Source organism: Daphnia carinata, chromosome 3 (genome assembly GCF_022539665.2).
Source record: "Daphnia carinata strain CSIRO-1 chromosome 3, CSIRO_AGI_Dcar_HiC_V3, whole genome shotgun sequence".
In the NCBI taxonomy this organism is placed as follows: Eukaryota; Metazoa; Arthropoda; class Branchiopoda; order Diplostraca; family Daphniidae; genus Daphnia; species Daphnia carinata.
In genome coordinates, this window is record NC_081333.1 from 12,262,803 (window position 1) to 12,288,563 (window position 25,761).

General features: G+C 40.0%; 4 protein-coding genes across 5 annotated transcripts in view; 2 read left to right on the plus strand and 2 right to left on the minus strand.

Annotated features, from left to right (window-relative positions):
• The first annotated feature begins 1,545 nt into the window (after window positions 1-1,545).
• On the plus strand, window positions 1,546-7,631 carry LOC130698519 (centrosomal and chromosomal factor-like). The gene is made up of 2 exons (XM_057521187.2): window positions 1,546-3,145; window positions 5,108-7,631. The coding sequence occupies exons 1-2, from the start codon at window positions 2,140-2,142 to the stop codon at window positions 5,668-5,670; spliced, it is 1,569 nt and encodes a 522-aa protein (XP_057377170.1). The 5' UTR covers window positions 1,546-2,139; the 3' UTR covers window positions 5,671-7,631.
• Window positions 3,891-25,761, minus strand: part of LOC130698569 (coactosin-like protein) — a 59,332-nt gene continuing 37,461 nt past the window's right edge. For both annotated transcript variants that reach the window (XM_057521248.2, XM_057521246.2), the window contains exon 6: window positions 3,891-3,901. The gene's annotated coding sequence lies outside the window, so the exon portion shown is untranslated. The remainder of the gene's footprint in view (window positions 3,902-25,761) is intronic.
• LOC130698508 (uncharacterized) lies at window positions 20,817-23,641 on the minus strand. Its single transcript, XM_057521174.2, has 5 exons — window positions 23,493-23,641; window positions 22,662-23,194; window positions 22,461-22,598; window positions 21,663-22,399; window positions 20,817-21,600 (listed from the first exon to the last, which is right to left on the minus strand). Exons 1-5 carry the CDS (start codon window positions 23,545-23,547, stop codon window positions 21,042-21,044), a joined length of 2,022 nt encoding a protein of 673 aa, XP_057377157.1. The 5' UTR covers window positions 23,548-23,641; the 3' UTR covers window positions 20,817-21,041.
• LOC130698521 (protein O-glucosyltransferase 2-like) lies at window positions 23,686-25,757 on the plus strand. Its single transcript, XM_057521191.2, has 7 exons — window positions 23,686-23,891; window positions 23,951-24,080; window positions 24,141-24,425; window positions 24,485-24,732; window positions 24,798-25,035; window positions 25,112-25,411; window positions 25,477-25,757. The coding sequence occupies exons 1-7, from the start codon at window positions 23,716-23,718 to the stop codon at window positions 25,606-25,608; spliced, it is 1,509 nt and encodes a 502-aa protein (XP_057377174.1). The 5' UTR covers window positions 23,686-23,715; the 3' UTR covers window positions 25,609-25,757.

The window sequence follows — 25,761 nt, forward strand, 5'->3', positions numbered from 1 at the left end:
TATTTCGTTCTACTACTATTCTCCCGAGTGTTTTTATTTTAATAGTCAGATGGCGTGTTTCACAAAATACGATGATACAACAGACACACACATGTTTTTTTTTTTTCCTTTTCCAGCCCCCACCTCTCCATTGTTTTCATTTTAAAAAGAAACAGCAGCGAAAAAGAAAAATACTTGACAACTACTGCATCTCCGGTTTTTTTTTTTTTATTCTTTTTCATTTTTTTCCCAACAATAATTTAAAGACATTTCTATTTTATTTTTTGAAAAGAACAAAAATTGTTGTTTAAGGTGGAAGGGCTTTTTATGGCTTCTAATTAAACGTGATGATGATGAGATCGAGCTACTATGTATAGACAACGTATCATTGCTGGAATGTCGGGAGTTTTATTTTTTTGTGAAATAATCTTTTTTTTTTTTAACTGCCCCCTCCTCACTGTTTAACGTGTACGTGTGTATACGACTAGAAAGCATTCCGAGAATCGTTTTCTGTCATTGGGAATTTATTATTATTATTGAGAATCGATGGCCATGATGAAATAGACGACAGCAGACGACGGCTTAGAAGATATACAAAAAAAAAAAAGGCCAGACAAACCTGGGGGCCAGGTGCAATCAATGGTCCGGATTGTGCCAGACAAAAATCTAAAAGGGAAGGGGGATGAATAAAACATAGAAAAAAAAAAGGATTTCATATTTTGTGGGGGGAGGGCTGTTAAAAAGGAAAAAAGATGAAAGGAACGGAGAAAATGTCTAGTACTCAACAAAAAAAAAAAAAAAGAAGAAGATGACGCAGGTAGATTTCTCGTTATACTGACGTGTCAAAAGAAACTAGAAAGATGGCCCATGACGTTGCCGGTTGCAACATTTTCTTCACAATGAACATCCCGAAAGTTTAACATCCCACACCAAAAAAGAAATGATAATATCCTGTATTGCATGCTTCGCCACCTTTTTTCCATGTAATGTTCGAAACAAATTTTCAATCCTGTACGTAAGATGATTTTCCAGGTTTTTATCTTGCAACTTCTTTCGCGACCAACGTCACATGTGTCCAATTCTTGTTGCCCTGGCATCCCCAAACCCTTTTTTTTTTTTCTTGTTCCACGTGCAGTTCTTGTTCTTTAAAAAAAGAAGCTTGTTGTAGCAATCAAACTCTCGATTCATCTCTTCTTCCTGCTGGCTGTTGTTTGTGTCTTTGGGACGAAGACCGCTGAGAAAAAGAAAATAAAAAAGGAGGGAGAATCCCCCCTCCGGCACAGCGCCATTTCGGAGCCGTCATCCATCAAAAATCATAAATGACTCGTGTATATATATGTAGCCCACGAGGCTGAAAATATCAAATCGAGTTGTTTTTTTTTTTTTCATTCGCAATCAAGCGGCGGAGAAGAAGCCAAACGAACGTTAGCCACAACTTTTTTTGTTGTTGTTTTGTTTACGTGATGTTGAATAGGGATCTTGATGACGCGAGTTGATTCAATGGAAAGAGAAAGAAGAAGAAAAAAAAAAGGGCTTATGGGCTGCACCCAGGCGGCGGCCATCTTGGCTTGGCGATCCCAGCGCCACCGCTATTTGCACACCCCATCATTGTGTCGCCCATTTTGCCGACTTCAGTTGCCTACTGACTCTGTGAGAGAGAAGGTCGTTTCGAAACGCTTCTCAAGACCAAGAACAACTCAAAACATTTCCCGAGAAGAAAGGAAACATTTTTCGGCTTCTACCAACTTTTGTTTTTTTTGATTTCCTCCTTTTTTTTTTCGTTTTGTGTGTTTAAAAGGCAAAAGAAATTTAGTCTGTGGATTAATTTCAACATAACATCTAGTGATACTGTGTTCATCGTTTTTCGTGTTTCAAGTGTGTCCAACGCAGAAAATTCGTGTCTTCTTTTTTTTGTTCTTCTATTGTGTTTGTGGTTCCCAGAAAAAAAAAGTTCTTTTTTTCTGTCCTCGAGACACACGTACTACACACCCTCGACTCTCCATCCCCCGCCATAGGCCCCCATTTTTCGTGCTGTCTGGCAGCCATTTGTAAAAGAAAGAAAAAGAAGGGCCCCCAACGAGAAACGGAGAGAAAAGAAGCTCCCTAGGCACATTGGGGGAGAGAGGACTGGCATTTTAGCCTCGACATACACAATACACAATGTCGGCTTTGTGTGCGTTTCCTCCATTAATTCCGGCCGGCGGAGGTGTTTATTCAGCCGGTTACATGGCTGACGTCAGCAGCAGCAATTCGAATCGCAGCAGCTCTTTCTCTGCTTATTCCAACGCGATGGCGACATCACAACAGTCTCGAATCTCTTCGGCATCTATTCCGGCTTACGGAAGCACTTTTGGTGCCTTTCACCAGCAACCAACAACGGCCGTTGGCGCTGGCAAATCGACCGTCATGAAAATGACTCAACCCGAATCCGCTTGGTCGTCACGAACAACGTCATCAACGACAGTGGATGTGCCTCCGGCTGCCAAACGACGATGCACCGATAAGATGCGTTCGACGACGGCAGCAGTCTGGTCTGATCAACACGCTCAAATTTGGCCGTCGTCAGCCTCGTCCATTCCGTCCAGTGTTTGCCCGTCTGGTTGCACCATGTGTCACATGCAACAGCAGCAGCAGCAACAACAACAACATTATCCGTCGTTGAATGGATTCCAACAGGCGTACGATTGCAGACGGCCATTGCAAGAGAAACATCAGAATCGCGAGGAATCGTTAGTGGCCAGCAACATGGCGGCCGTTGGCCATTTGAAATCTGCAATGAAATCAGCTGATACGACGACCACCGTGCGGATGCCAAATGTCAATCGGAGCCTGTCGGTGGATCCGAAGAAGGATTATTCGGCGCCGTTGCACGTTGATTGCAGCGTTGAATACGACTTGCCACGGATCGTGCGTCCGCCACCCGGCGCCCAGCCGCTCCTGATCCTCGCTCCTCCTCGTCCGTCTGCTGTGACGTCGTTGGCCACGCCTACTGTTGGCTATCATCCGTCGACGTGGACGACGACGGCCAACTCGCTGTCCCATCCGCCCCAGTGGAATCACCAACAGCAGGGGGTAGGCACTCGTATCAAAAGTGACAAGCCATCCGCCGCATCCGTCAAGACTCATCCGGCAGCCATTCAGCAACAACAGAAACTCAACTCTACGAGTAAGTCATCACATTTTTTCTTTATTTTTTTCTCGGTCTTCTTATTTCATCCTCATCCGTTGGCGTACACGGATGGTTCTATGTGTGGGTGGAATCGCGTCGGGGGGTATCAGGTGATGTGGGCTCAATCTCATTTCCTCCCCCTCCTCTTTTTTATTCGGTTTTAGCTCGTATCGATTAACGCAAGGGCCTCGGAATCCATCCGCTCTCTCTCTCCTGACAAGTCATTTAATACCCTTCGTTGCCCTTCCCTCTTTTTTTTTTTATAGTATAACTCTTCTTAATGACGTTTTTTTCTTTTTTATCCGGACGCCATCTTTATCTATTTGAGAGAGAGGGATTTTTTTTGTTGTTATCCTCTTGGATATTATTGATATTCTATCAAGCGGATTAATAGCCCTCGGGGGTGGAAAGAGAGGGAGGAAAAGGTAATAATACACCAGGTAATCAACATGGCGTAGTAGTCTGAGAATGAGGGGGAATACATGGAATCTACTTTTTTTTTTTACAACCCACATCATCCGTTCTTTCAAGTGAACATTGAGCAAAAAGTGTAATTTGTTCTCTCCACCGCCCAGACTTTCGAAATGGGGTCTTCCTGTTGAAACGACTTTTGTCAGCCATGCGAGTAATATTCCAGCAGCCGGAGCGTTCTTTTTTTTTTCATGTCGTAAAATGAAAAAAAAAAAATGTCGTTATTTGTTTCGCTATTTTTATTGCCGGACCGATTCGACGCCTTTTTTAAAACCGAAGAATTAATTTATTTTTCTTTGGTACGAAATTGCGATATTTTTATTCCGGGAGGTGAGATCCGGTCGCAAGAGTTGCAAAACTATTTATGACTGTATTGCGTTATTATCTTTTTTTTTAAAAAAAAATGTTCGAATTCCATTTCTTTTTGAAATGATTTTTTTTTTTTGCTATTTTTTCGTCTGTGCTATGCTTGGATTCCGGTCATGCGGATGCATTCCAGAATTTTCTCATTTCCCTTTCTTTGTCCGAGGCATCCTCACAATTTTTTTATATTCGAATGAATATCGCTGAAGCGGAAGAATGCTTAAGATTCTCTAGATTTCTATTCGAGCCATTCTTTTTATTTCTCCATTCTTTTTCGAGAAGAAGAAAAAACGATTCTAAGAAATTAATTGGTTCTCTCGTCTTTGATTGTTCGAACTTCCAATCCGTTTCCTATTTAGCAGCAGCATGTCTCTCTGAAATTTCTCTTCCGGTTGAATTCGTCTCAAAATTATTCAATTTTTTAATTGCCTCACTTCACAATGTCTCATCAAAAAAGGAAGGCTTCACACACAAAAGACAATTGCAGTTTGGGAAAACGATTGGCCCTGAAGGTAGTAAAAAGACACGGCCATTGTTTCAGAAAAAAAAATGTTGTTCACGACTATCACGTTGGAGTTGCAATCCAGTGGCCAAAAGGAACGTTCTTTGTCGTCTATTATTACATTGACATCGTGTCGTCATAATGGACATCCCCCCCTCCTCCCTTTTTTTGTATGTAAGGGAATAAAATCCGGCCGGATTCTCTTTTTTCTGTATTATTAAAAAACATTTGAATGGCTTTTGGCTCTTTTTTTTCTATACAAAATGGAAAGAGAGGGGAGAGACTCAGGAATAGCTTTTGTAGAATCTTCCATCCGTCTTGGATGGATGAAAAGATAGCCTCTCTACCCCCCTCCATCCGCTCCAGTGACGTCAACCAATGGCCGACATTTTGACGATCCGCCCACCCCAATCTCTCTCTCTCTTGTCACAATCTCCTTTTCCTTGTTCTCTTTCCTTGTGAATGCGTCGAGACTTGACAGGATGGAATAGAATAGATAAATAGAATATGTCGTACATTTTGCTTTCATTCTATAGTTGTTTTTTTTTGTGGAAAAAAATATCGAATTTTTTCTTTTGCTGACGGTCCGTTTCTCTCTCTCTCTCTGTGCGTGTGTGCCATAGTTTCAGGTGCCATCCGGAATTCCACCGGTGGAGGAGTTCCATGCGGATGCCCGTCTTGTTGTTTGGCGGCTCGTCCCGGTCCTCCTCCCAATGTTTATGCGGGGCCAACGGGCGGCGGCGGCGGCGCGGGTTGGATGAACCAACATTGGAGTCCTCCGGCCGGCGCCACCGCCTCTTCCGCCGGATTCAATTACGCCCCACCACAACAGCAACAACAGCAGCAACAACAACAACAACAGCCCACTTACCAGATGGCCGCTTTTCACAATATCGATCCGCAACAGCAACAACCGCAACCGCAGACGGTGATCAATAGGCGCCGGAAGCGTTCACCCGAAGTGATTCCATCGTCTGGTGGTGGCATGTCTACCACGTCCGATAAAATGCAGCGACTCTATTCGACGGCCCAATGGATGCCGAATCCATCGTCGATTCAGGCCGCGGCCGAAGCGGCTTTTGTGGCCGCTGCAGCCGCTGCTGCGGCCGCCGCAAGTCACCGTTACGTCACGTCCTCACCAGCCTGGATGCATGCATCCGCTCAGCCTCTCAAGTTTCACTGCTGAAAAAACAACAATGTTTTGATGGAATCGCCATTCCCTTTTTTTCACCCGACCATATTTTTTTTTCTTTTGTTAGGCGGCCGCCATGTTTTTTTTTTCTTTGTCAGCGACGTTTTTCCTCAGAAAACAAAACAAAAAAAAAATAGTTTTTTTTTTTTCAAAATCAAAGGCTGATTACTGTGTTAGTTGGTTTCTCTTTCAATGTGATGCTTATTCCGTTTTTTTTTTCATTCTTTTTTTTCAAAACTTTTTAATTCCTTGAAACACGCCCCGTTTTACCCAAACACTTCGGATTCCCGCATCAGTTTTTTTTTTTAAATATGTGTGTTTGTGCGTGTGTGTGTTATCCTTGTCGTCCATCAGCAATCCAGCGTCATCGAATCATCCTACCCTCATTTTTTTTTTTTTTTTTTAAAGAACCCATATTTTTTTTTTCTCTCGTGTGTTTTATCGTCCACTAGTTTGTGAGGGTAGGAATCAAGAGGAAAATTTTGTTTTTGGATTTTCGGCGCTGGATTTGTCATTTTCATTCACGAAAAAAAAAAAAAGAAGTGGGAGAAAACGACAACATTCTTTTTCCGTTTCCCTGTTTTGTGTGTGTATGAAACGAAACAAGCGAAAATCCCTTTCCGGCTTGTGTCCGATTGTTATAGGCTCATTTGTCAACGCGAAAATGGCGGCCTACACACACACACGACAGACGTGAAACTCTAAAAAAAAAAAAAAAAAAAAGGGAAAAAAAAAACTTTATATCTCTGACGTGCCTCTTCTATACATAACATACTACAATTTTTACCACATAGGTCTATATATACATAAATATATATATCTATATATCTATTTTCGAATGTTTTCAAAAAAAAGGAAACCCATTTTTAGTCGAGTTGTAAAAACTGGAGAAAAAAAAACAAATTTGGACGACTCGTTTCTTTTTTCCCCGTCGTTGTTTCTCATTTCCTTGTCGTCATCCTACTTTCCACCCCACGTTTTTTTTTTTTTGTCTTTTGATTCACGCATATTTATGAGTTTGAATGTTGCATAGGAAAACGCGGGCTGGCATTCAGCTACGCTGTCTTTTTTTTTTCCCCGTGTGTGTGTGTGACTTTTTGTGTGTGTATGACGAAAAAATAATTTTTTTTTTTTTTTCGGATCCTTTTGCTAGTCCTTTGAATTTTACACGCCATCTTTTCTCACCTGGAATGAGGAGGGATGCACCCCCCCATGTTATTTTCTGATGTCACACGCGTTTTCTTCTTTCCCTCTTTTTTATTGTTTGATCCTCAGGGGCCGTGTATTTTTGGATGTGTTCGGTCGTCTTTTTTTTTTTTGTTTTTTTAATGCGATTGCAGTATTCGTTTTTGTTTTTTTTTGACGAAGACAGTCTTCCTGTTCGATCAGTTGAACCTCCTTGTATGTTTTCCCTTTTTCTTTTTTGAAATGTAGGAGATGCAAAAAAAATTGACAACAGAAAAAGAAAAATGGGTTCATCGAACGTGCGGGCAAAGTCACGTGACTAGTCGCATTTCCCCTCCCCCTTTCCTTAAACGGAACACACACACACACACACACGCTGGAAAAAAAAAGTCTTTTACACACGGAAATGGAGGGAAATATTTTTAGCCTTTAAATATAAAAGAAATTCCTAAAAATTAACAAAAAAAATATAATTTTTTCTTTTTTTCTGATATGGTCACGATGGATTTTGCTCCTTTCCGATACATCATTTTCAATAGCGCTTATATTTTCATTTGTCCCCCCCCCTCTCTCTGTGTCGTTGTAAAATCAATCAATTTGTGCTTGTAACTGTGATATATTAAAAAAGAAAGAATTGATCGAGTTTTTTTTTTTTGCTGGATTGGCCCCCCCCCTCCCTCATCTCTTGTGTGTGTGTGTGTGTGTATGTGAATTAAACAAAAAACACTACATCTTTAATATGGATCATACACGATTATTTTTCATGTCAAGAGACGCTTTTTTTAATTTCTTAAAAAAAAAAAAAAAAAATGGGGCAACATCTTTGCGATACAGTGACTCTCTTTGAAACAATGTGTACACACGAGTGCAGTCTCTCTTAGTAACTGAATTTTTGTTGGCAAAAGGAATAGGGCGAGGTCTGATAACGCAGTGGACAAGGGTCACATATAGTCTCTCGACACGATAATGTTTCTGAGGCGGGGGAAAAAGAAAAGATTGTGAAAGTCATTAGCGATGCAGTGCCACTTGAAAGCTGTCTACGTCTGCAAAAGGATAAATAAAGGTGGTAGATCAACACACGGTCTATAGAAAATGTGGCACCGCGCCCTATTTTCTTATTTTTGCCACCCAGGTGCTATTTGTTGAAAACACGTCGAGTTCTTTTTTTTTTTTTTTTTTTTGGAGAAAACATTTTTTTCCAGCAGGGTCGTCGAACACATGGACTTGCTAATGAAAGACACAGCCGATTTCAAACACACACACAAAAAAAAAACATTGGCTGCATAAGGTAAAAAAAAATAATTGAATTTAAAAAGAAAAATGAAATTTTTTTTTTTTTTTTTTCCAAAAAACTTCCGGCTGTTTTGGAATTGATGTGCGTGTGTGTGCGGAATTCCAGATGGACTGCTGGAACAACGGGAAGAATTAGGTTATTCATCAACTTGTGTGTAGGGTTTCTCCGGGTTCTTATTTATACATCCCCTTTTTCGGAAAACAAACAAAGTAGAGATAGACACAAAGACTTTTTCTTTTTTTTTGTGCGGAAAATTCTCCAGTAAAAAAACAAAAAAAAAAAAAAACAAACAAAAGTTTCGTCGCTAACACGCAAGCTGAATCGATCAATATCTCGGTGACAAACAACCCTCCTCCACGTCTTATGGCTCGATCTTATCATCCGCAGCCCCTGGTCATTTTCTCTTTAGGTTTAAGAAAAGGGGAAGTTGATCGAAAATGATGTCCTTCCATCGTTTGGAACAATTGAGGAAATGTAATTTTTTTTCTCAAAAAAAAAAAAAGTGAGGACAAAACGTGTAAAAATGTTGTTTCAAAGATGCAAATCAATGGACGTCTTTTTTTATGTCTTTACAATATAAGGAAGTAGCTCATTAAAAATCCAGCTGAATAAGGAAGAAAATGATTCGTCTCTTTCTCTGTATATTATTTATCTGATTGGGTGTACCGTTCCCTCTCTCTCTTCCGTCTGTGTATACGCAAGAGTGGCGGCGGCGAGATTGAATGAAATTCAGTTAGTTGCATCGCCTCCAGCGCCGTTTCTCTGTTCCATCCACTAACCCTCCCAAACATGGTCGTGTATTTTTTTTTTTTTTTTTTCAATTCGTTATCAAAAACAACAATAGACGTTTTAAATCTTTTTTAAAAGAAAGAAAAAATAATGTTAAAACAAACGAAATTGTTAAGAAACATTGGTGAATATTTGTTACATCATTCACGCACACACCAAACGTATTTCTTTCAAAAGATTGTGCTCATCCACTTGTACTTTTTCCAGGCGTATCTCTTTTTGTGTTCCGACTGCGAAAGAGGAAGGGGAGTGTACATAGCAGATGCCCTTTTTTTTTCAATGTGTCAAAGAAACTTATTGTATACGTTACGACCTCCCCCCCCCTAAAGTCCGATTGAGAGAGGATCTCTGTTTAGTGTCCTAAAACTTGATGGATTTTCCATTTGAAAAAAAAAATACCAAGTTGATTCAATTGGTTTCATTTTTTTTTTAAATGTTTCCTCGTTTTCTAATTTTCTTTACAACATCATGAAAAGAGAGATTCTATCCAAACTTTCCACAATTAACGTACATACACACTTCATACAGCAATTAAAAGTTATACGATCTCTGAAAACGTAGGCCATTTTCTTTGACTGAAACGACACGTACCCGGTAAACTTTGCGCTAAATGTCGTCCCACCTGCTAATAGACTTAAAAATTAAGTTGGATGAACACGTACGTTTTTCTCGAAAATTGTAACTGTGTGTGTGAGACACAAAGACTTCAACCTTAACCTCCGCAATGTCACGTCTGCTGTTGTAATCACCTTTGTCACTCGGCACCAACTTGTAGTGATTCTTGACGTCTCTCATTTCCTGCTTCAACAATGTCCGCTCATTTTTCTCCAAAAATTAAATTTGGATTTCAAACATTTGATTCCGACAGCTGCGAATGAAGTTTATCTAAGAGTTTGGACGATTGATCGTGATCGATTGCTTAGAAACCGGTTATGTGGGAGGGAATAAAAAGCAAAGTTTTTCATGTTCCATCTTTTTGAATTTCTTTTTTTAAATAGACAGAAAAAAAAAAGTGATCTCCATTTTGTGTGTAGAATTTCCTGAGAATTTCCAGCTGGATAATTCCGTACCACAGCCTCTCTCTTCTCACATAACACGCATTGAACAGCAGTGTGTGCACAAAGGAGAGAACCTAGCAGCTCGTGTGATCCGTGAAGCATATCAACATGGTTCAAATATCCTCAACGCACACTATGTGAGTATACCCTCCCCCGAAGAAGCCTCTTGTATATATCCCCCTCTCCGCTTCTTCTTTTTTTTTTTTGGGTGTGTCTGTTGTACACAACTTTTTTTTTTTCCACTCGCCCTTTATGTACATAAAAGACTTGCTAGAAAATAAGGGACAGCAAAACTTGTATAATATTGATGTATTATATGTATTAGATATGAGGAAAATAACAAGTTATATAAAACCGGTTTTTTACTCTTGTCGATCTTGTTTTGGATTCTTCCGGCTAAGGAAAAACATGATTGTTGCCTTTCAGGTGATTTTCAATCTCCTATTTTTTTTTTTAGATAGGAAAAACAAAAAAAAAAAGAGTTCAAATTGGACGTGACATTTATAAAACATCCGATACGTCTTTTAAAAGATTTGGTACGATGCCAAGTCATCCCACTTTTTATACACTGATTCAAAACCTTTGCTTTCAAATTTGTTCAAGACCTTGCGATTTCTTTTAAAAACAACCAACGTTTTTTTTTCATAACAAAAGGTTGTTAAACAAAAGAATTTTGGACATTCTTTTCTCATTCGTCATCTTCGTCACAGTGGCCTGGCTATTATTATTTAAGTATTCCACGTTTGCGAGCCGATCCTCACGTCTGGCGTCGGTGGCTGGCAAATATTGAAAGTCTGAAAAAAGGGCGAGTGTGTGTATATCTTTTAAAGACAAGACACATGGCCAGCTAAAAAAAAAAAAAAAGGGCCTGCGAAAGAAATACAAGATATATAAATACACCGACAGAGCGTTAAAGAAATGGAGGAGGTTGACAATGGCCAGACTCTTTGTTTGTCAGCTGCCAGCAGTTGTATAGCCGAGTCTGAGTGAGGGAGAGAGCCATTACTAACGACCAGAGCAAATCTTGGAAAGCTTTGCTAGGGGTCCCCCTTCCCTTTTTTTTGTGTGTGCCTGGAACAAGAGACGATGGGGGCCCCAGCATCAGAAGTTTTCGGGGGAGGTGGACTGTGACACTGGCACATTGCAGACGGGGGTTAGTGGTAGGGGGTAGTAGAATATATATATTTTTTGAAATCAGACAGAATCTCTAGCGATAGGGGAAGGGCTCAATCACACACTCACGCGACCGTGAAACACAAAAAAAAAAAAACACATCCCTCTGGCATCTAACGTTTTTTTTTTAATGCGAAAATCTTTTTAAACGTATTTCATATTGACAATGTAACACAATTTTTTTTTTCGGCCAATAGGAAAACATCTTGTATGTGTGGTCCAGTAGATGATTCTTCCGCACGTTGGTTCTTTGATATTTCCGGAAGAACCTTTTTTTTTATTTTTTAAAGGGACGTACAAATTCCTGCCGGATGAATAGAGACAAAAAAAAAAAGAGTCTCTTGACGGACGACTAGACCCGCAGCGTTTTATTACTTTCTACATATCAAAGATGTTGGGAGGGGGGGGGATCTTTGTTCGAGGGTCTAAACGACATGGTGGCAAGATGGATGAGGGTTTTGCAGATATCTAAAAAAAAAAAATGCCTTTTCTTTCACAAGTCATTTTTATGAGTCCAATATGTTTCCAATAAATGGTTGCTGTTTAGAGCCGTGAACAACCAGCGTTCGTGATTGCCTCTTTTGTCAGGCCAAAATGGCGTCAGAGATGACCCGTTTTTTTTTTTTTGTATAGTGATTTCCATTTGGAATAGACTTCACCAAAGTTCCCCATTTTTACAAAATCAGCTGATGATTGAGCGAACCCAAAAGCTTCTTCAATTATTAATATGCATTATTCTTTTATTTTTGACATCCGCTCCCCTCTTTCTGGAAAAACTCTTCAAATTGCTAATCATTGAGGATCGTTAACTCGAAGGAAACGAGAGGGGGTATACGTACATGGGCCCCCTCATTAGAAAACATTCGAAAATTTGCCTAAGAATGTATTTAGAAAAAATACGTTGAGTTTTAACTTTAATGTTTTACCCACAAAAGATGTAGACCAAGGGTGGAGTTTACTGACTACACCTTTGAAAAACATTTTCCATCTCACGTTCAGCCTTTTGAATTGATGTAGGACGTGCGACAGTAACGCAGACGGGATATTTCCTCCATTTATAATAAATGAGAATAATGGGAGGCCGATAAGTGAGGCTAAGGAAGAATGAACAACTGCTGTGCTGAAAGGGAAAAAAAATAGGATACGATCCAGCACGTACACGGATGGTGGGAGGGGGAAGGAAATAAAAAATTGGGGAGGGAGAGAGAACGGGGGGGGGGTGTCCATTAATTCTACTTTTTTCGGGCTCCGGCATCGAATGATAAGCAACGGAGAGGGGTGGCGGTGTAGGGGCGGAGTACACACACACACAGGTCAATAAATCGATATACCTTTTATTGTGCTATTGCATGTGTCGTGTTGTTCGTCAGCAACTACGTAGATGGTGGAACAAAACAAAAAAAAAAGTCAGGGCCAGCTGGATTGCCCCTGTCGATTGCCACAGACTCGGCAATTAACGTACATACGAAAACTTTTATGACCATTGTTTCTTGTCGTCTTTCGAATTTTTCTTTTGAAGGGGAGGGATTCAAAACTTTCCATTCGTAACAGATGAAGTATATGCAGATGACCACAATTTGAAACTTGTCAGATTTCTCCAAATATTTTTTTGTTTATTTCCTGCGCGGATGGATGTCTGTTGTTCGATTGCGTAACGGTAAAATCCTTTTACGACAGTTGTCATTTGGGCATCCGGAGTATCAAATGTGGGGGATTGTCCATTTTCAATACAGTCCGAGTGTATTGCACTACTTTGTATCAATTCAAAGTCCGCAATCAATAAAACACGAGGTCTAATAAAATTGTCGAACAAAATCCATTGTTCCAGGAAAAATGCTGTCTAAAATTAGACACATTTCTTCCAGACTACATCCTTCAAGAAAAAGGTTGATTAGGAATTGGAGCGAAAGATGAGCTGTCGTCTACAGAAAGTGCAAAAAGAGGCGTTGCCCGGATAAAGAAATTCAATACATCAAAAGATAAAGGAATATAGATGAGATGGGTCCTGACCGATTGGAGCGAATGGACGCCGCATTAAAGACGACGGGGTTCCACCCCCTTGGAAAGAAAGCTTTTTTTTTTTGTACCGTCACAGTGGCTGACGTTAGCTGCCATGAAAAGAAGAAACTAATATATCAAAAGAACTTTGGCCCCCACTTTAGGGAGCAGCCAACTTGAAAATCCTTTTCGTGCTTTTTCTTTCCCTCTGTCCTTTTAAATTTTTCTTGCTGCACCAGCTCTCACGTGTCTATAGACCAGAGAGTTACAATGCACTTTTCTTTAAATAGTAAGTAACACCATGGCTCTTTTTTCAACAAACAATTTTAGCTCTAAAAGCTTTTTTTTTTTATTTGGATGGGGGGTGAAATGTGTTGGGGTATTAATCTGCATTTTCATGTTGAAGATGCACACCTTTAAGCTGATGCTTGTCAAATATTCGGGGGGACTATCTCTTTTGCATTTCTGAATTCTCGAGACGCTTCTTGTAACACGAGGCAATTAACGAAGGAAGGGGAACTTTGTCCCGAACTAATTGACACGACGTCATTGACGCTATTCCAGTTGTGTAGAACGATGACTTGATGTTGAAGGGGGTTTTCGTGAGAGCGACGTGATGGAGTTAATCAACTCTGACAGATTTCTGTGTTATACGAATCCACTTTCACGTACATCAATCGAAAATGGCAATCATTTCCACGTGTCGATTAAAACCGGAATTTTTTTTTCAAACAAAAAAAGAATTGATGTACACACAACGTTCCACTTGTGTGTTCCAACATTTTTTGGGGTTTTTTCTCAAAGTCATTAAAAGTTGGAGCGGTTTCTCAGAAAACTCGTTACACTTAAAAATAACGTATCCCTAATTTGCGAGAAAGAAAGTTATTGTTCGTTTTTTGTTTTTCATTGTCGGCGTAGTTCTTTCCTGCCCCGACGTTTGTTTACATTTTAACTGAGTCATTCGATTCAACGATAGACGAATCTCTTTTAAAATACAATGGGCTTCTCTCTCTTTTTCGTGTGCTTATATAATTGCAACGAATAGTGTTACAAAATGTTTAATGAAACACGTAGTATACGAACGTAGGAAAAATAACAAACTCCCCCATTTGTTAATGGAAGCACATGAACCAAAATTTATATTGAACATTTCCCCCCCGGAAACCTCAAAAAAAAAAAAAAAAAAAGAGAACTGGCGTAGTCGAAAAACCTTTAAGAAAAAGGAAAGCCCATTAGTGTGATGGATCTTTCTCAATTGTGAATAACAACGTAAAAAAAAGGAACATTAATATAAATAAATCAAGTAACTTCCATCTTGTTTTCGTATTCACATGACGTGCAACTTTGAAAATAACGGATGACTAATTAAAATTGGTTTTGTTATGCGGCCATGTTTTTTAATCGATATCAACACATTGTGTTGCAAAAGAGCCGGTTCGATTCAAAATTTTGAGCAATCATTTTTCAATAGGGGAATTATACAAAGAAAATACGGGTCGCCTTATAGGAGTGGCCAACGTTTTCGGCCAATCGACTCACTGCCAACAGAACAAAAGAATTTGGCATTTGTTATCGCTCTTTTTTGTGCTTCGAAAAGACTTTGTCGCGAGCCACATAGCCGTGACGTCATCATCCGTCCGTAAAACATTTTTTTTTCTCTTTTAGGAAAAGAAATCAATTTTTCTTTTTACTAAAGGCACATTTGATGACGTCGGAAAAACAATAATCCCCTCTAGCTTTTTTTTTCTGTTTTGTTTGTCCGAGTTCCACTCTGATAATTTTCTCAAATGTTATTATCATGTCGTTTTTTATGTTTCTGTCTGATGGTTGTTTTTTATATCGAATTCAAAAGACTATTTTGAATCCATTTTCAGGAATTGCTCTCTCTACAATTGAAACAATCGATACGTGAAAGAGAGAGTTCCTTGTTTTTAAAGGTAAATTGCGTTTATTGTAGGGGGGGGGGCTTGTGTAACACGACAGCAAATTATTTTGTTTTAAAAGAGAAACAAAAGTCTTTTTCTTGAAGATTTTGGCCGTTTGACAACATTTTGTGTTGTCATTCTTTGTGATCTTTTTCTGTCATCTTTCCCTTTTGTTAATAAGGAACGACATGGAAAAAGGGAAACAAAAAGGAAATCCTCTTCAATTCCTCCGTTTCTTCTTTTGTTGTTTTTATCTTTGGTGTCAACTAGACCCAGTGATTTATAGAGAGCTTCGTCATTCGTCTCTGGTGACCCCTATATCCGTCAAAGACAAAAAAATACGAGATATAAATCAACGTATAGAACAGCCACTGTCCTTTTTCCTTCTTCCCTCGTGAAAAACAAAAAAAAAATTGGTAAATTACATTTCCCCGAAAGAAAATGAACAAAAATAAGGTCACCTCTACGTGGGAAGTGTTGATGTGTGTGTGGTATCAACTGAGAAAGTTTCCTTTATTTTTTTCCATTGATTGGTTTCTCCATTAAGGTTGGAGGCTTTTTTTAATGGCACGTATCGCAAGGGCACACATACCATAATTGCTAAAGAACGTATCGTAGATGTACGTATAGTCCTGCGCGCAGATCCACTTTAACGAGCTTGTGAGTATCCGACTGGAAAACACAAGAAAAAGGGGGGGATCGTGTGGCCGCAACAGAGGGATTATTATTTTTTTTTTTTTCTTCGTTCCACATTGGCCATCTGGTTTAATTACCACTTTTTTCTTGAACATTTGAGACGTTGGACACAGTCTATTGTTTGAAATCCCTCTTGCAACGTCTGACACATCGTGTGCGAGGGGGAGAAAACATGGAACTTATTCGACTATGAATTTTTCCTTTCGGTTGATTGTGCCTGGCCAGGAAATAAAAAAAATATATATATTTTTCCTCCATGTTACGCTTTTGTGACGTCAACTGTTTTTCTTCTTCCCCTTGTCTATCAATACAGCGATAAAAAAGGGGATATAATCTACTGGACCCATCAGTTTAAGACCCGTTGCTCCATTATTTATGTTTCTCCCTCAAAGGATCTGATGGGCCCAGTTTTTTTGCACAAACATCTCTCTCTCTCTTTATGTATATGCCTGTGTCATTTTCTTCTTAATCATTCATACATTTCGTTTGCCCGTCATCATCATCCTGGCTTATTTTTTTCAACGCCTTCGCTTCCAGACAGAACCTTCCCCCTACTCCATCAGTTTAAAAAACCCTCTTGGGGGCGAACGCACGCCCGGCTTCCTTGCAAGAAGCAAATTATCATCCAAAGTGGTAGAAAAAGGGGGCCCTCACGGCTTTTTTTTTTTTAAATCATCGGTTATATGGACTGCTGGAACACGACCGGGGGACGAAAGGTCGTTCATCATTCGTTAAAAATCAGTAACGCTCGATGCATTCGCCCTTTTTTTCTTTGGGGTTTGCCAAAATAATTATGACACAGCGGACTATAAATCCGTTAAAAAGAAAGAAAAAAACAAAACAGGAATGATCTTGTAGTTTGACATCATTCAAACCGACGGTCTAATTAAAAACAGAAATTCGAGGAATTTCACGGTGCCTTGGCGAAAAAGAATCGTTTTCAACTCTTTGAGACACACACACACACTGGAAGATATTTACATAAATCCATCCCGTCCTTTTTTTTTGGCTAGGGTTTCAGGTTTAAAAAAAAAAGATTGGAAGCAAAACTGTACGCCCTCGTCTGCCGGCTCGTAAATCAACCCATCATTAATATTAATCACCTGCTGCCTTTTGGGTTATAACGTTAGTTCTTTTCATCCCTGTTACACACTGAGGGGAGGGAGTTGTGTTATCTTCTCATTTTGCTCGATTTTTGTTTTTTTGTTTACTACCCCTGACGATGATAATAGAGTCCCTTCTCTGTGTGTGTCTCTGTTGAAAGAGATTCATTTTTATTTTGGCTCTGCTCTTTGAAACGCATTTCGTGCACTGTCCGCTGTTGGCGTTCTCAGCACTTGGCCAGCAAATAGACACACGGGAAATCCGCCCTCTCTACTTTTCCATCTCCTTCTTTCTTTTTTGTGTGTTCCACAGAGAGAGAGAGAGGGAAAACATAATTAGTGTAGCCAGGCGAGGTCCCCATCATCAAGAGTCGGCAACTTTCGGGCGAACGAACGCGCGCGCGCACGGACCCCAATTTTTTATTTTTTTTTTCTTCTTAATTTCCTTTTGATTTCTTCTTCCTCTCAGCAAGGGAGGGGAAAAAAGGCTTTATCCTCTTATATATATCGCCCACTCTGTGGTGCAGAGACGTGCTCATATTTCCATCCATATTTTTCCATCGAACGTCCTCGCAATTTCCCCGGCGATCCCCTTTGCAACACCAATCCCGCTATAATACGCTCGAGTGCTATTGTCTGTGACGCAATAACACTTGCGTAAACAACAAAAAATTCTATTTTTAACATTTGCAATTAGACATTTTTTTTTTCTCATCGCTCGTGGACAACTTTAAATCATTTAAAAATTGTTCCTGCAAGGAAAAAAATCGTTTTTCTTTTTTGCTCATCTAAAAACACGCCAAGCATTCAGCCCCCCAATGAGCTAATTAAGAGTTTGGGAACGGGAACGCGCGCACGCCAGCAAAAAAAAAGGACTTGATGAACGAGTTTGGCAGAAGAGGATGGGTGGTCGGGATTTTGGAGTCGTTCGCAATCGAAAGTTTATACGGTCCAACGTACTCTGAAGCCGTTGAGAATGACGACCAAGTTATCCCTCATTTGCTTTTTCTTTTCTTTCAATTTTCATTTTCGGGAGCCTCCTAAAATTAAAGCAAACCGACTTAACACCAAACTTTTTCTACACGATAATTAAAGGGACAAGTGGTCGACTAATCAGTTGAAGAATCGTAAACTTTTAGAATAATTTCCGAGTTTTAAAAAAATTCGTGATTCAAAAGGCGGGTAAGAAGTTTTTGAAAATTGTTCATCGGTGGTAGTCTTACATAATAGGGGAGTTGGAAGCCCCACCGACAGCTGTTGACGAAGAAGGGTGGGCCTTAGAAACTTTATTTCAGCACGTTGATGTTCTTTGCATATGTACGCAGCTGTTTTGTCGCCTATTTCGCTCAATATTATGCACAGGCTCGCTGCACCCTACCACCCCCCGAAAGAAGTTTTGCGTTCAACTTTAGACAACAATTTTTTTTTTTTTTTTTTTACATAATTCAATGATGGACGGACGTGACGCAAGAAAATGTGCGCAGATGATGAGCGGTGTGGAGGTGTTGTTCAAAGCTCGGAGGGGGCATCCGAAAGTCATTAAGACCCGCAGTGAAGCAACATCATTCATCAGGGAAAAAAACCAAAAGTAGCAACGGCAGCACAAAAATCCCGACGCGAAAATGGCCTCCAGACACAAAAAAAAAAATCTTAGGAAATGCACGGACAGCCGCAATCCAACAACAGCAGGTTATAATAATCTTTAAAAGTAATATATACAACAAAAGCGCACGTATACACACACACCGGGCATAATGGTATAAACCTCCGTGTATATGTTAGACTGTACTACTTTTTTACACACACAAGGTCCTAAAAAGAATTTCTGCCCTATTCACGTTTTATTTCATTGTCCTCTCGTCTTCTTTCACATTTTTTTTTTTTTCATTTCTCTTTGGCAATTTGGGCCCTCCCGTCTGGGATTCCACGCCATTTCGCCCACGGAAATCTCCCGCGTGCTTCTCTCTCTATACAAGCGTCACAAAAGAGGATAAAAAAGGTTTTCTCTCTGGCTTTGGCACGCATTCAACTATTTGGTTATTTCCCTGTGTTCCATGAGAAGAAGCTGACTCTCTATACGCTTGTGGGTTGTTGATTTGCCAGGCACCGCTAGCTGCGGTTCTTTTCCTAGCGCGTCACGACCTATACGCGGCCATGATTCAGCCATGGCGTCCCTTTTTCCTCTTCGTGTACTTGTATATTATAACACAGAGTGAATGCCTGGCACTGCAAAGTTGCGTGTGCTTGCAGCTTCTCTTTTGTTTGGCTGCTGCAAATGTTGCTGTGTCTGCGTCCGCTGGCGGCTACACAGACATTCTTGCGAGTTATTCATGATTCCATTTTTATTTAGACGTCTGCTGGCGGATGGATATACTATGCGGACTGTCGGGGAAATAAGGAAAAAGAAATGCCACGAGTGCCGCAGGAAGAGAGGGGGGCAGGGACACATAACGATCTCTTTTGGACTTTTGGACTTGCCATCCATTTTCTTTCCGTCTCGTGTTTGTCTATTCCAGTCCTGATGAGACTCAGATAGGCCACTACTTTTAGAAAAGAAACTTTCAGTTTTTTTTTTTTTATTTTATTAGTTTCACAGAGAAACTGCTGAGACGATATAAAAGGGTAACTGTAGAGATTATGGTCGGATGGGTATTGATTCGCCTTTTGTTCCATCACCATCGTGTTCCATCATCTATTCACAGATGGCTCGCTGCAATCAATGTCAAGTGGCTTTCCTTTAAAAAAAGAACTCACTTTAAGGAAGCAAAAAAAAAAAAAAAAAAAATTTAAAATGTGTTGGGAAAAAGTCAAAGGAGATGGAAAAGATTTGACATGAGAAAGAAATTTCATTTTTTTTTTTTTTTTTTTGAAAATAAAATTCCAATCGGCTGTCTGATGTTGACGGGATGTCGGGACCCGGGCGGATTTGTTTACTTATCGAGCAAACAACTTGACACAGCAAGTTCTCTTCAATTTCCTATCTCTTCTTTTTTAAACTTGTACGTCTTCCCTTCCCTCTGCATATCCTACACATATATTTTTCTGAAGTTAAAATATTTGAACGCGGCATTTTCAGCCGCTCCTAAGTAAGTACATAAAACGGAACACGTACATATATGCAAAAGACCTTTTTTTTTTTTTTTTTCTTTGCTTTTCTCGACAAGTCGATGACCAGTCAGAACAACGAAAAAAAATCTTGGCTTTGCCTCCACGACCCGCTGCCAACAACCTTTAAAAAACGTCGCTTTAAAAGTGCAGAGTCAAAGTCAATCTCATAGATTTTTTTTTTTTTTTTGAAAAAAAAAAGGAAAAGATAACAGCATTTCACCATCTGCACCGCGGTTTTTATATTTTTCTTATTTATTGAACCCCCCTCGCTCTCAAGACGTTTAACCAATGGGGGTATAAACCAAGTCCAATGGGCTGGAGAGAGACGGCCAGGGTTCATTTCGTGGTTAGGAAAGGGCAAGGTTTTATTTTTTCGAACCACGCAGTTCCGCTTCGCCCCCAATAACAAGACGGGAAATAGCAAATGAAAAAAGTAACATTTTTAATGACTCAGTGGGAAAAGTGTATAGCAGCCTGATTTGAATTTGACTCGGTCATCGGTAACGAAAAGCGTCTTTGCCTTCTAGCTTTTGGTATATTGAGCGAAAAACAGCCTCGACAGAGAAGTGGGAGGTTGGAAATCGGTATCGAATATCCTTCATTCAATCACTGTCAGCATTCCAGACTGGCATGCTTAGTGGCTCTCTGAGCTGTTGATAAACAATGGGGGCAACCTTTAAACTTGTGGAAGTGCATGCATCATCAGTAACAAGTAGATCGTTTTGCAGGCGAACCGGGGGCGAGACTGCGACTGCATTTCACCGATTGGATTATCAGATTGCCGCTTAGAAAGTCCTATCTCGAGGAAGCAGAGGGTTGACGATGTATTTTGTGCGGCCGCCTCATGTGAAAAATAATATACACAACCCAACCAACCAAAGAGTTGCATCATCGTTCGCTTTCCCACTCGCAAACGTGTATATACAATACCCACACACACAAACATGTATATATGTGAGAGTGTGGTAGACCGTAAACATTTCAACTGGTGCAGTTCTCAGACAAATAATAATATTAACATCAAAAAATAAAAACATTAAGGCTTGACGAATTGAAGGACTTGTTTGGCTTGCGACTTGGCGACTTGATACATCTGACGAGGCGTCACCTCGCTTTTGGAATCGTTGAGCAACGCCATGCAAATTACTGAGAGCTTGTTGGCGCAGGTGCGGAAGAGCGGATCTTTCGTGGTGATCTGCTGATCGCCCAAAACTTTAATGATGACGGCTTTCAGCTGCTGCTTGAATGTGTCCTTTGGGAACGCGGCAGCTCGTTCGTTGTTGTTTTTCTTGGAAGGCGTCGTTCGATTACTCGTTCGAGTTAGTCCGCCGCTTTTGGCCAACAGACGGGGAGACTTGCGGAGCTGCGCGAGGTCATGCGGTTGTTGATTCTTCTTCGGCGTTCGGGCTGCAACCACACCAGAGCTCGAAGCTAAAGCCGGCGGACGGTTTTTGGCTGACAGCTGATAGGAAGTCGAACTGTTGATCGACCACGGGTTACACCACGTTGCTGACGCTGTCTCGGGAGGTACCCACTTGTCCTGGTATTCAGATCGCTGTTTCTCAGCTTTCTCATCTTCCACGCTGCGATTATAACTAATTCAATAATGCTTATTAGCATACTTTAAAATTTCTTTTGCCATAATAAGAAAACCTACTTGATCCCGTGATATTTTAAATTGACGCTCAAGGGCCATTCCGTCTTCCGGGCTGTTTCCACATCACACGTCGGTTTCAATCGTGTCGAGACGATGCTTTCAGGACGAGTCTTTTTGGGAGAGCGATTGGGTTGCTGTTTTTTGTTGAAACAACGTAGCAAACTGTTGACATCGACTGAGACGGTACGGCCATTGGAGCCAGGTTGTAATAAGCGATTGTTCATAGTAGCAGGCCGGTCAATTTCGGTAACCATCTTCTTTTCCAACTTCCATTTGAGAACTTCGGCTTCTGAGAATTCCGGCCACTCGTTTTTCTGTGGCTCGAATTTGGCTGTGAATCGATGGTGTTGTTTTGCCACGGCTAACGCGACTTCGTCCAACAGTTCGTTCACTGTAGGCAGGTCAATGGAACCATTCTCTTTAATCCACGTTTGAAGCGCATGCAACTGCAACCGCCGGATTTCTTTTTCTAATCGATCCACTCGTAAGTAGTCTGACGCAGCCGGAACTATGGTGTGCTCAGTTGCGGAAACCTTAGGCACTGAGAAAGCGATCGTTGAACAATGTCCGACGTAAACATTTGCCATATTTTGCAGTTGATCGGCTCCTTTCAGTAGATAAAGCCTCAATTCACTGTCGGTCCAGTGACTCAAGAAATAAAGGGATTGCGACGTCGTTTCCTTTCCCCGATGTTCCACTTCCTCAGTTGTGTAGTCAAGGCGAAACAGAAATGAAACCTATTCAAATAAGTCATTGATTTAATATTTTGTTTATATTTTTAGTGAATAACACAGTTACGTTTTCATCCATTGCTTTCCAGAACGAATCTGCTTCTTCTATTGATAGTACCAAAGACGTTGAGGTATAGAAAATGAACGGTACACTGTCGGCATCAAATGAGCCGACCAGTTCCAAAAATGAACAAAATGTTTTCCTCTGTTAAAGAATTGAAATAATTAAAATTACCATCCATAAAACTTGCAGATTAACAAATACTACCGGTGCCGCAATAAACGGGAAACATTCACCCCTTATTTGACTTATGAGCAGATCCAGAGAGTCAAAGCCATAACTGAGTTCAGCATGTTCAAGATGTCTGAAATGGTTAGGATTTTGAGGATCTCTCATTTTCAAAGATCCACGCCAAAACAGTTGATGGTTTATACCTATGCACAATATGGCAAACTCTTGTTTATGAAATATCTTTACGTTGTTGCACAGACTAAATGATTTCCAAAATTCAGGACAATCTTCCTTTTGTATTATTATGTCAATGGCGTAGTTCTTTAAATTATTGAAAGCCTTCTCATCCCATGGGTCAGATGGTATGTCTGCAATGAAACTGCTGGAAAGAAATTCTTGGAACACTTCAACTCCTAAGCCTTTAATTATTTTGTGAGAATTCGTCAAGCAAACAGCCCACTGAATCGAAGATTGGTTCTGGACTAACTGGCCGGCATTTGGTGCTCGAGATGATTTCACCATAGAACTCTGATAATCCTTCACAACTTGAAAATCATGTTTCCATTTCACTGAAAAAAACAAACAAAGAAAATTAATATAACATATAGTAGGCATGGTTCTATGGAACAAGGTAATGCCAATTCATGGCCTTTACTTTCAGCATTCACAGACGGAAGCTTTCATGAAAATGTTTATAAATCTTTCATTTTTGAATGTTAAATTAAGCCCATTGCAATGAAATCCTGTTATAGTAAGGGCAACTTATGGTAAAAACAACAAGGTGATATGATGGAAATATAAATTGCTAGGTTGGAAACCTTCACAAAATCAAAGAAATGAGATGAGAAAAAACAAATGTTAACCTACCTATCTCGTTTTTATTGTTAACATCATCAATCACAATTATAAAATATCGTTCCATGGTGTCGGCGAAAATTCACTGTTTATTTATTATGCTTCAACCAGATAGTTTTATTGAAAAGTAACACAATAGCAGACAGTTGACGTTTGAACGCGCCAAATAGCAAAACCATTTGTCCTCGCTGCTTAGCAACCGCAAGCAGACGAAAATTGGTCTTCAACTGAAAAAATGTCAGTTTTCAAATATGCGTTTGTCTGGAACTGCATAAGTATTTTCATAATTATTTTTAATCCGACAACAAGTATTGCAAATGAGCTGTCTGAGTGCATGGTCACCGGGCCAGGAATCATTCCCGATCGGGTGGTTCTTCCTGCTCGATATTTTTTCATACAGTCAACAGGAAGGTACCATCACGGTGTTTCATGTAGACGTAAAGCATGTACAGTTTTATCTATTGATTTAGGTGTAATATTTCACAAGCCGAACTAGTTGTCGAGCTGAAAGGAAAATCTGAACATGGTCCTTGCAGAGTATGGACTCAGATACTTGATCGTCATGATGGAAGCTTCATTGTTCGCTACAAAATGTTCCAGGTGGGTTCAATAGCTAATAACTTATCTTAGAACTCTAAACAATAAAAACAAATCATTCAGTACTGTGATGACATGGAAATTCATGTCATCTGGAAAGGCCATCATCTAGCTGAATCTCCCTACACTTATGAAGGAAGGATATATGCTGAAGCCTGTGATTGCCCACTAGACAACATTGATGAGATGATTGCTGCCTATCAATGTTCAACTGATGTTGTTCAGGTTGATAATGACCTTAGTCAATTCCACAATGTTGACTTCAACCAAGTTCTTAGTGAAGCGATAAAGAGATTCAGTCATGCAGGTTCTTACAGTTTTTGCCATTATGTGGTTCTTAATAATAAGGTAAATGTTCTGTACATAGTTATCATAACACGTAGTACAATTTTAGTGTTTCTCGAAAGGTACATCGTCACTGCTATGGCCAACATGTGGGATTCAACATGTTTATGGATAATATTCTGTTATCCATATCCCGTAAGGCAATCCTGCCTGACATGGAGTTTTTGATGAATCTTGGGGATTGGCCATTAGTCAAGAAAAATGTGCGACCAATCATACCAATATTCTCCTGGTGTGGATCAACCGAAACTGCTGATATTGTAATGCCGACCTATGATATCACGGAAGCCTCATTGGAGTGTATGGGAAGGTTGTAAAACTGCTTTGCTTTCTGTGAAAAGAAAAAAAACTGACTTTTACTACTTTTTTTTACAGGGTAACTTTGGACATGTTATCTGTACAGTCCAATCCGGAAATAAGGTGGGAAAACAAACAAGATAAGGCTTTCTGGAGAGGAAGAGATTCACGTCGGGAACGATTAAACTTGGTTAAACTTTCACGTCGTCACCCTGAATTGATCAATGCATCTCTAACCAACTTCTTCTTCTTTCGGGACGAAGAGGAGACATACGGACCGAAAGAGGACCACATTTCCTTCTTCAAATTTTTTGATGTAACTTTTATTGCTCAGCACTCCAAAAATTCTTCTTTAATTCAGAATTAACTTCATCGTTCGTGTCTGGTTTTAGTACAAGTACCAGTTGAACATAGATGGTACAGTAGCAGCATATCGCTTCCCCTACCTATTGGCCGGCGATGCCGTAGTGTTCAAGCAAGATTCCGAATACTACGAGCACTTTTATAGTGACCTCAAACCGAAAGTGCACTATATTCCAATCAAAGCAGACCTCAGTGACCTGGTTGAGGTGATTAAATGGGCCAAGACTCACGACGAAGAAGTTCGACAAATCGGTGCTAATGGAAGGCAGTATGCCAGGAGTCACCTTTTGCCAAAAGATATTATTTGTTATCACGCCACCCTTTTTAAGGTTTTTTGCATACGAAGTAGATGTTTGATCTTTTAATTAACATTTTCTTTTTTGTCTTACTGCAGAAATGGAGCCAGAAACTCAAAACTCCTGTTCGTGTTCGTGATCAAATGACTTTAGTTAAGCCGTCTAATTCGACGGACAAGCGGCTAGGTAGCTGCCAGTGTTCGAAGAAAATGACCCATATGGAACTATGAAATGGAATCATTTTCACGCAGCTTACGCTTATCAAGTGCCAAAGTAATCAGAAAAAACTGGCTACGTTTATGAATCTTCAACTCTTACTGCATGTAGTGTTATTCCAGAAAACAAAACAGGTATATAATACACTTTGCTTTTACACATACTAT

What these genes read in the sequence shown, in the direction of transcription:
- LOC130698519 (XM_057521187.2), top strand. Translation starts at nt 2,140, where the DNA reads ATGTCGGCTTTGTGTGCGTTTCCTCCATTAATTCCGGCCGGCGGAGGT. An exon ending in ACAGAAACTCAACTCTACGA is followed by an intron (nt 3,146 to 5,107) that starts GTAAGTCATCAC and finishes TGTGTGCCATAG; the next exon opens with TTTCAGGTGCCATCCGGAAT.
- LOC130698508 (XM_057521174.2), bottom strand. Translation starts at nt 23,547, where the DNA reads ATGGAACGATATTTTATAATTGTGATTGATGATGTTAACAATAAAAAC. An exon ending in TCCCGTTTATTGCGGCACCG is followed by an intron (nt 22,599 to 22,661) that starts GTAGTATTTGTT and finishes ATTCTTTAACAG; the next exon opens with AGGAAAACATTTTGTTCATT. An exon ending in TTAAAATATCACGGGATCAA is followed by an intron (nt 21,601 to 21,662) that starts GTAGGTTTTCTT and finishes TTATTGAATTAG; the next exon opens with TTATAATCGCAGCGTGGAAG.
- LOC130698521 (XM_057521191.2), top strand. Translation starts at nt 23,716, where the DNA reads ATGTCAGTTTTCAAATATGCGTTTGTCTGGAACTGCATAAGTATTTTC. An exon ending in TTCGCTACAAAATGTTCCAG is followed by an intron (nt 24,081 to 24,140) that starts GTGGGTTCAATA and finishes CAAATCATTCAG; the next exon opens with TACTGTGATGACATGGAAAT. An exon ending in ATGTGGTTCTTAATAATAAG is followed by an intron (nt 24,426 to 24,484) that starts GTAAATGTTCTG and finishes GTTTCTCGAAAG; the next exon opens with GTACATCGTCACTGCTATGG.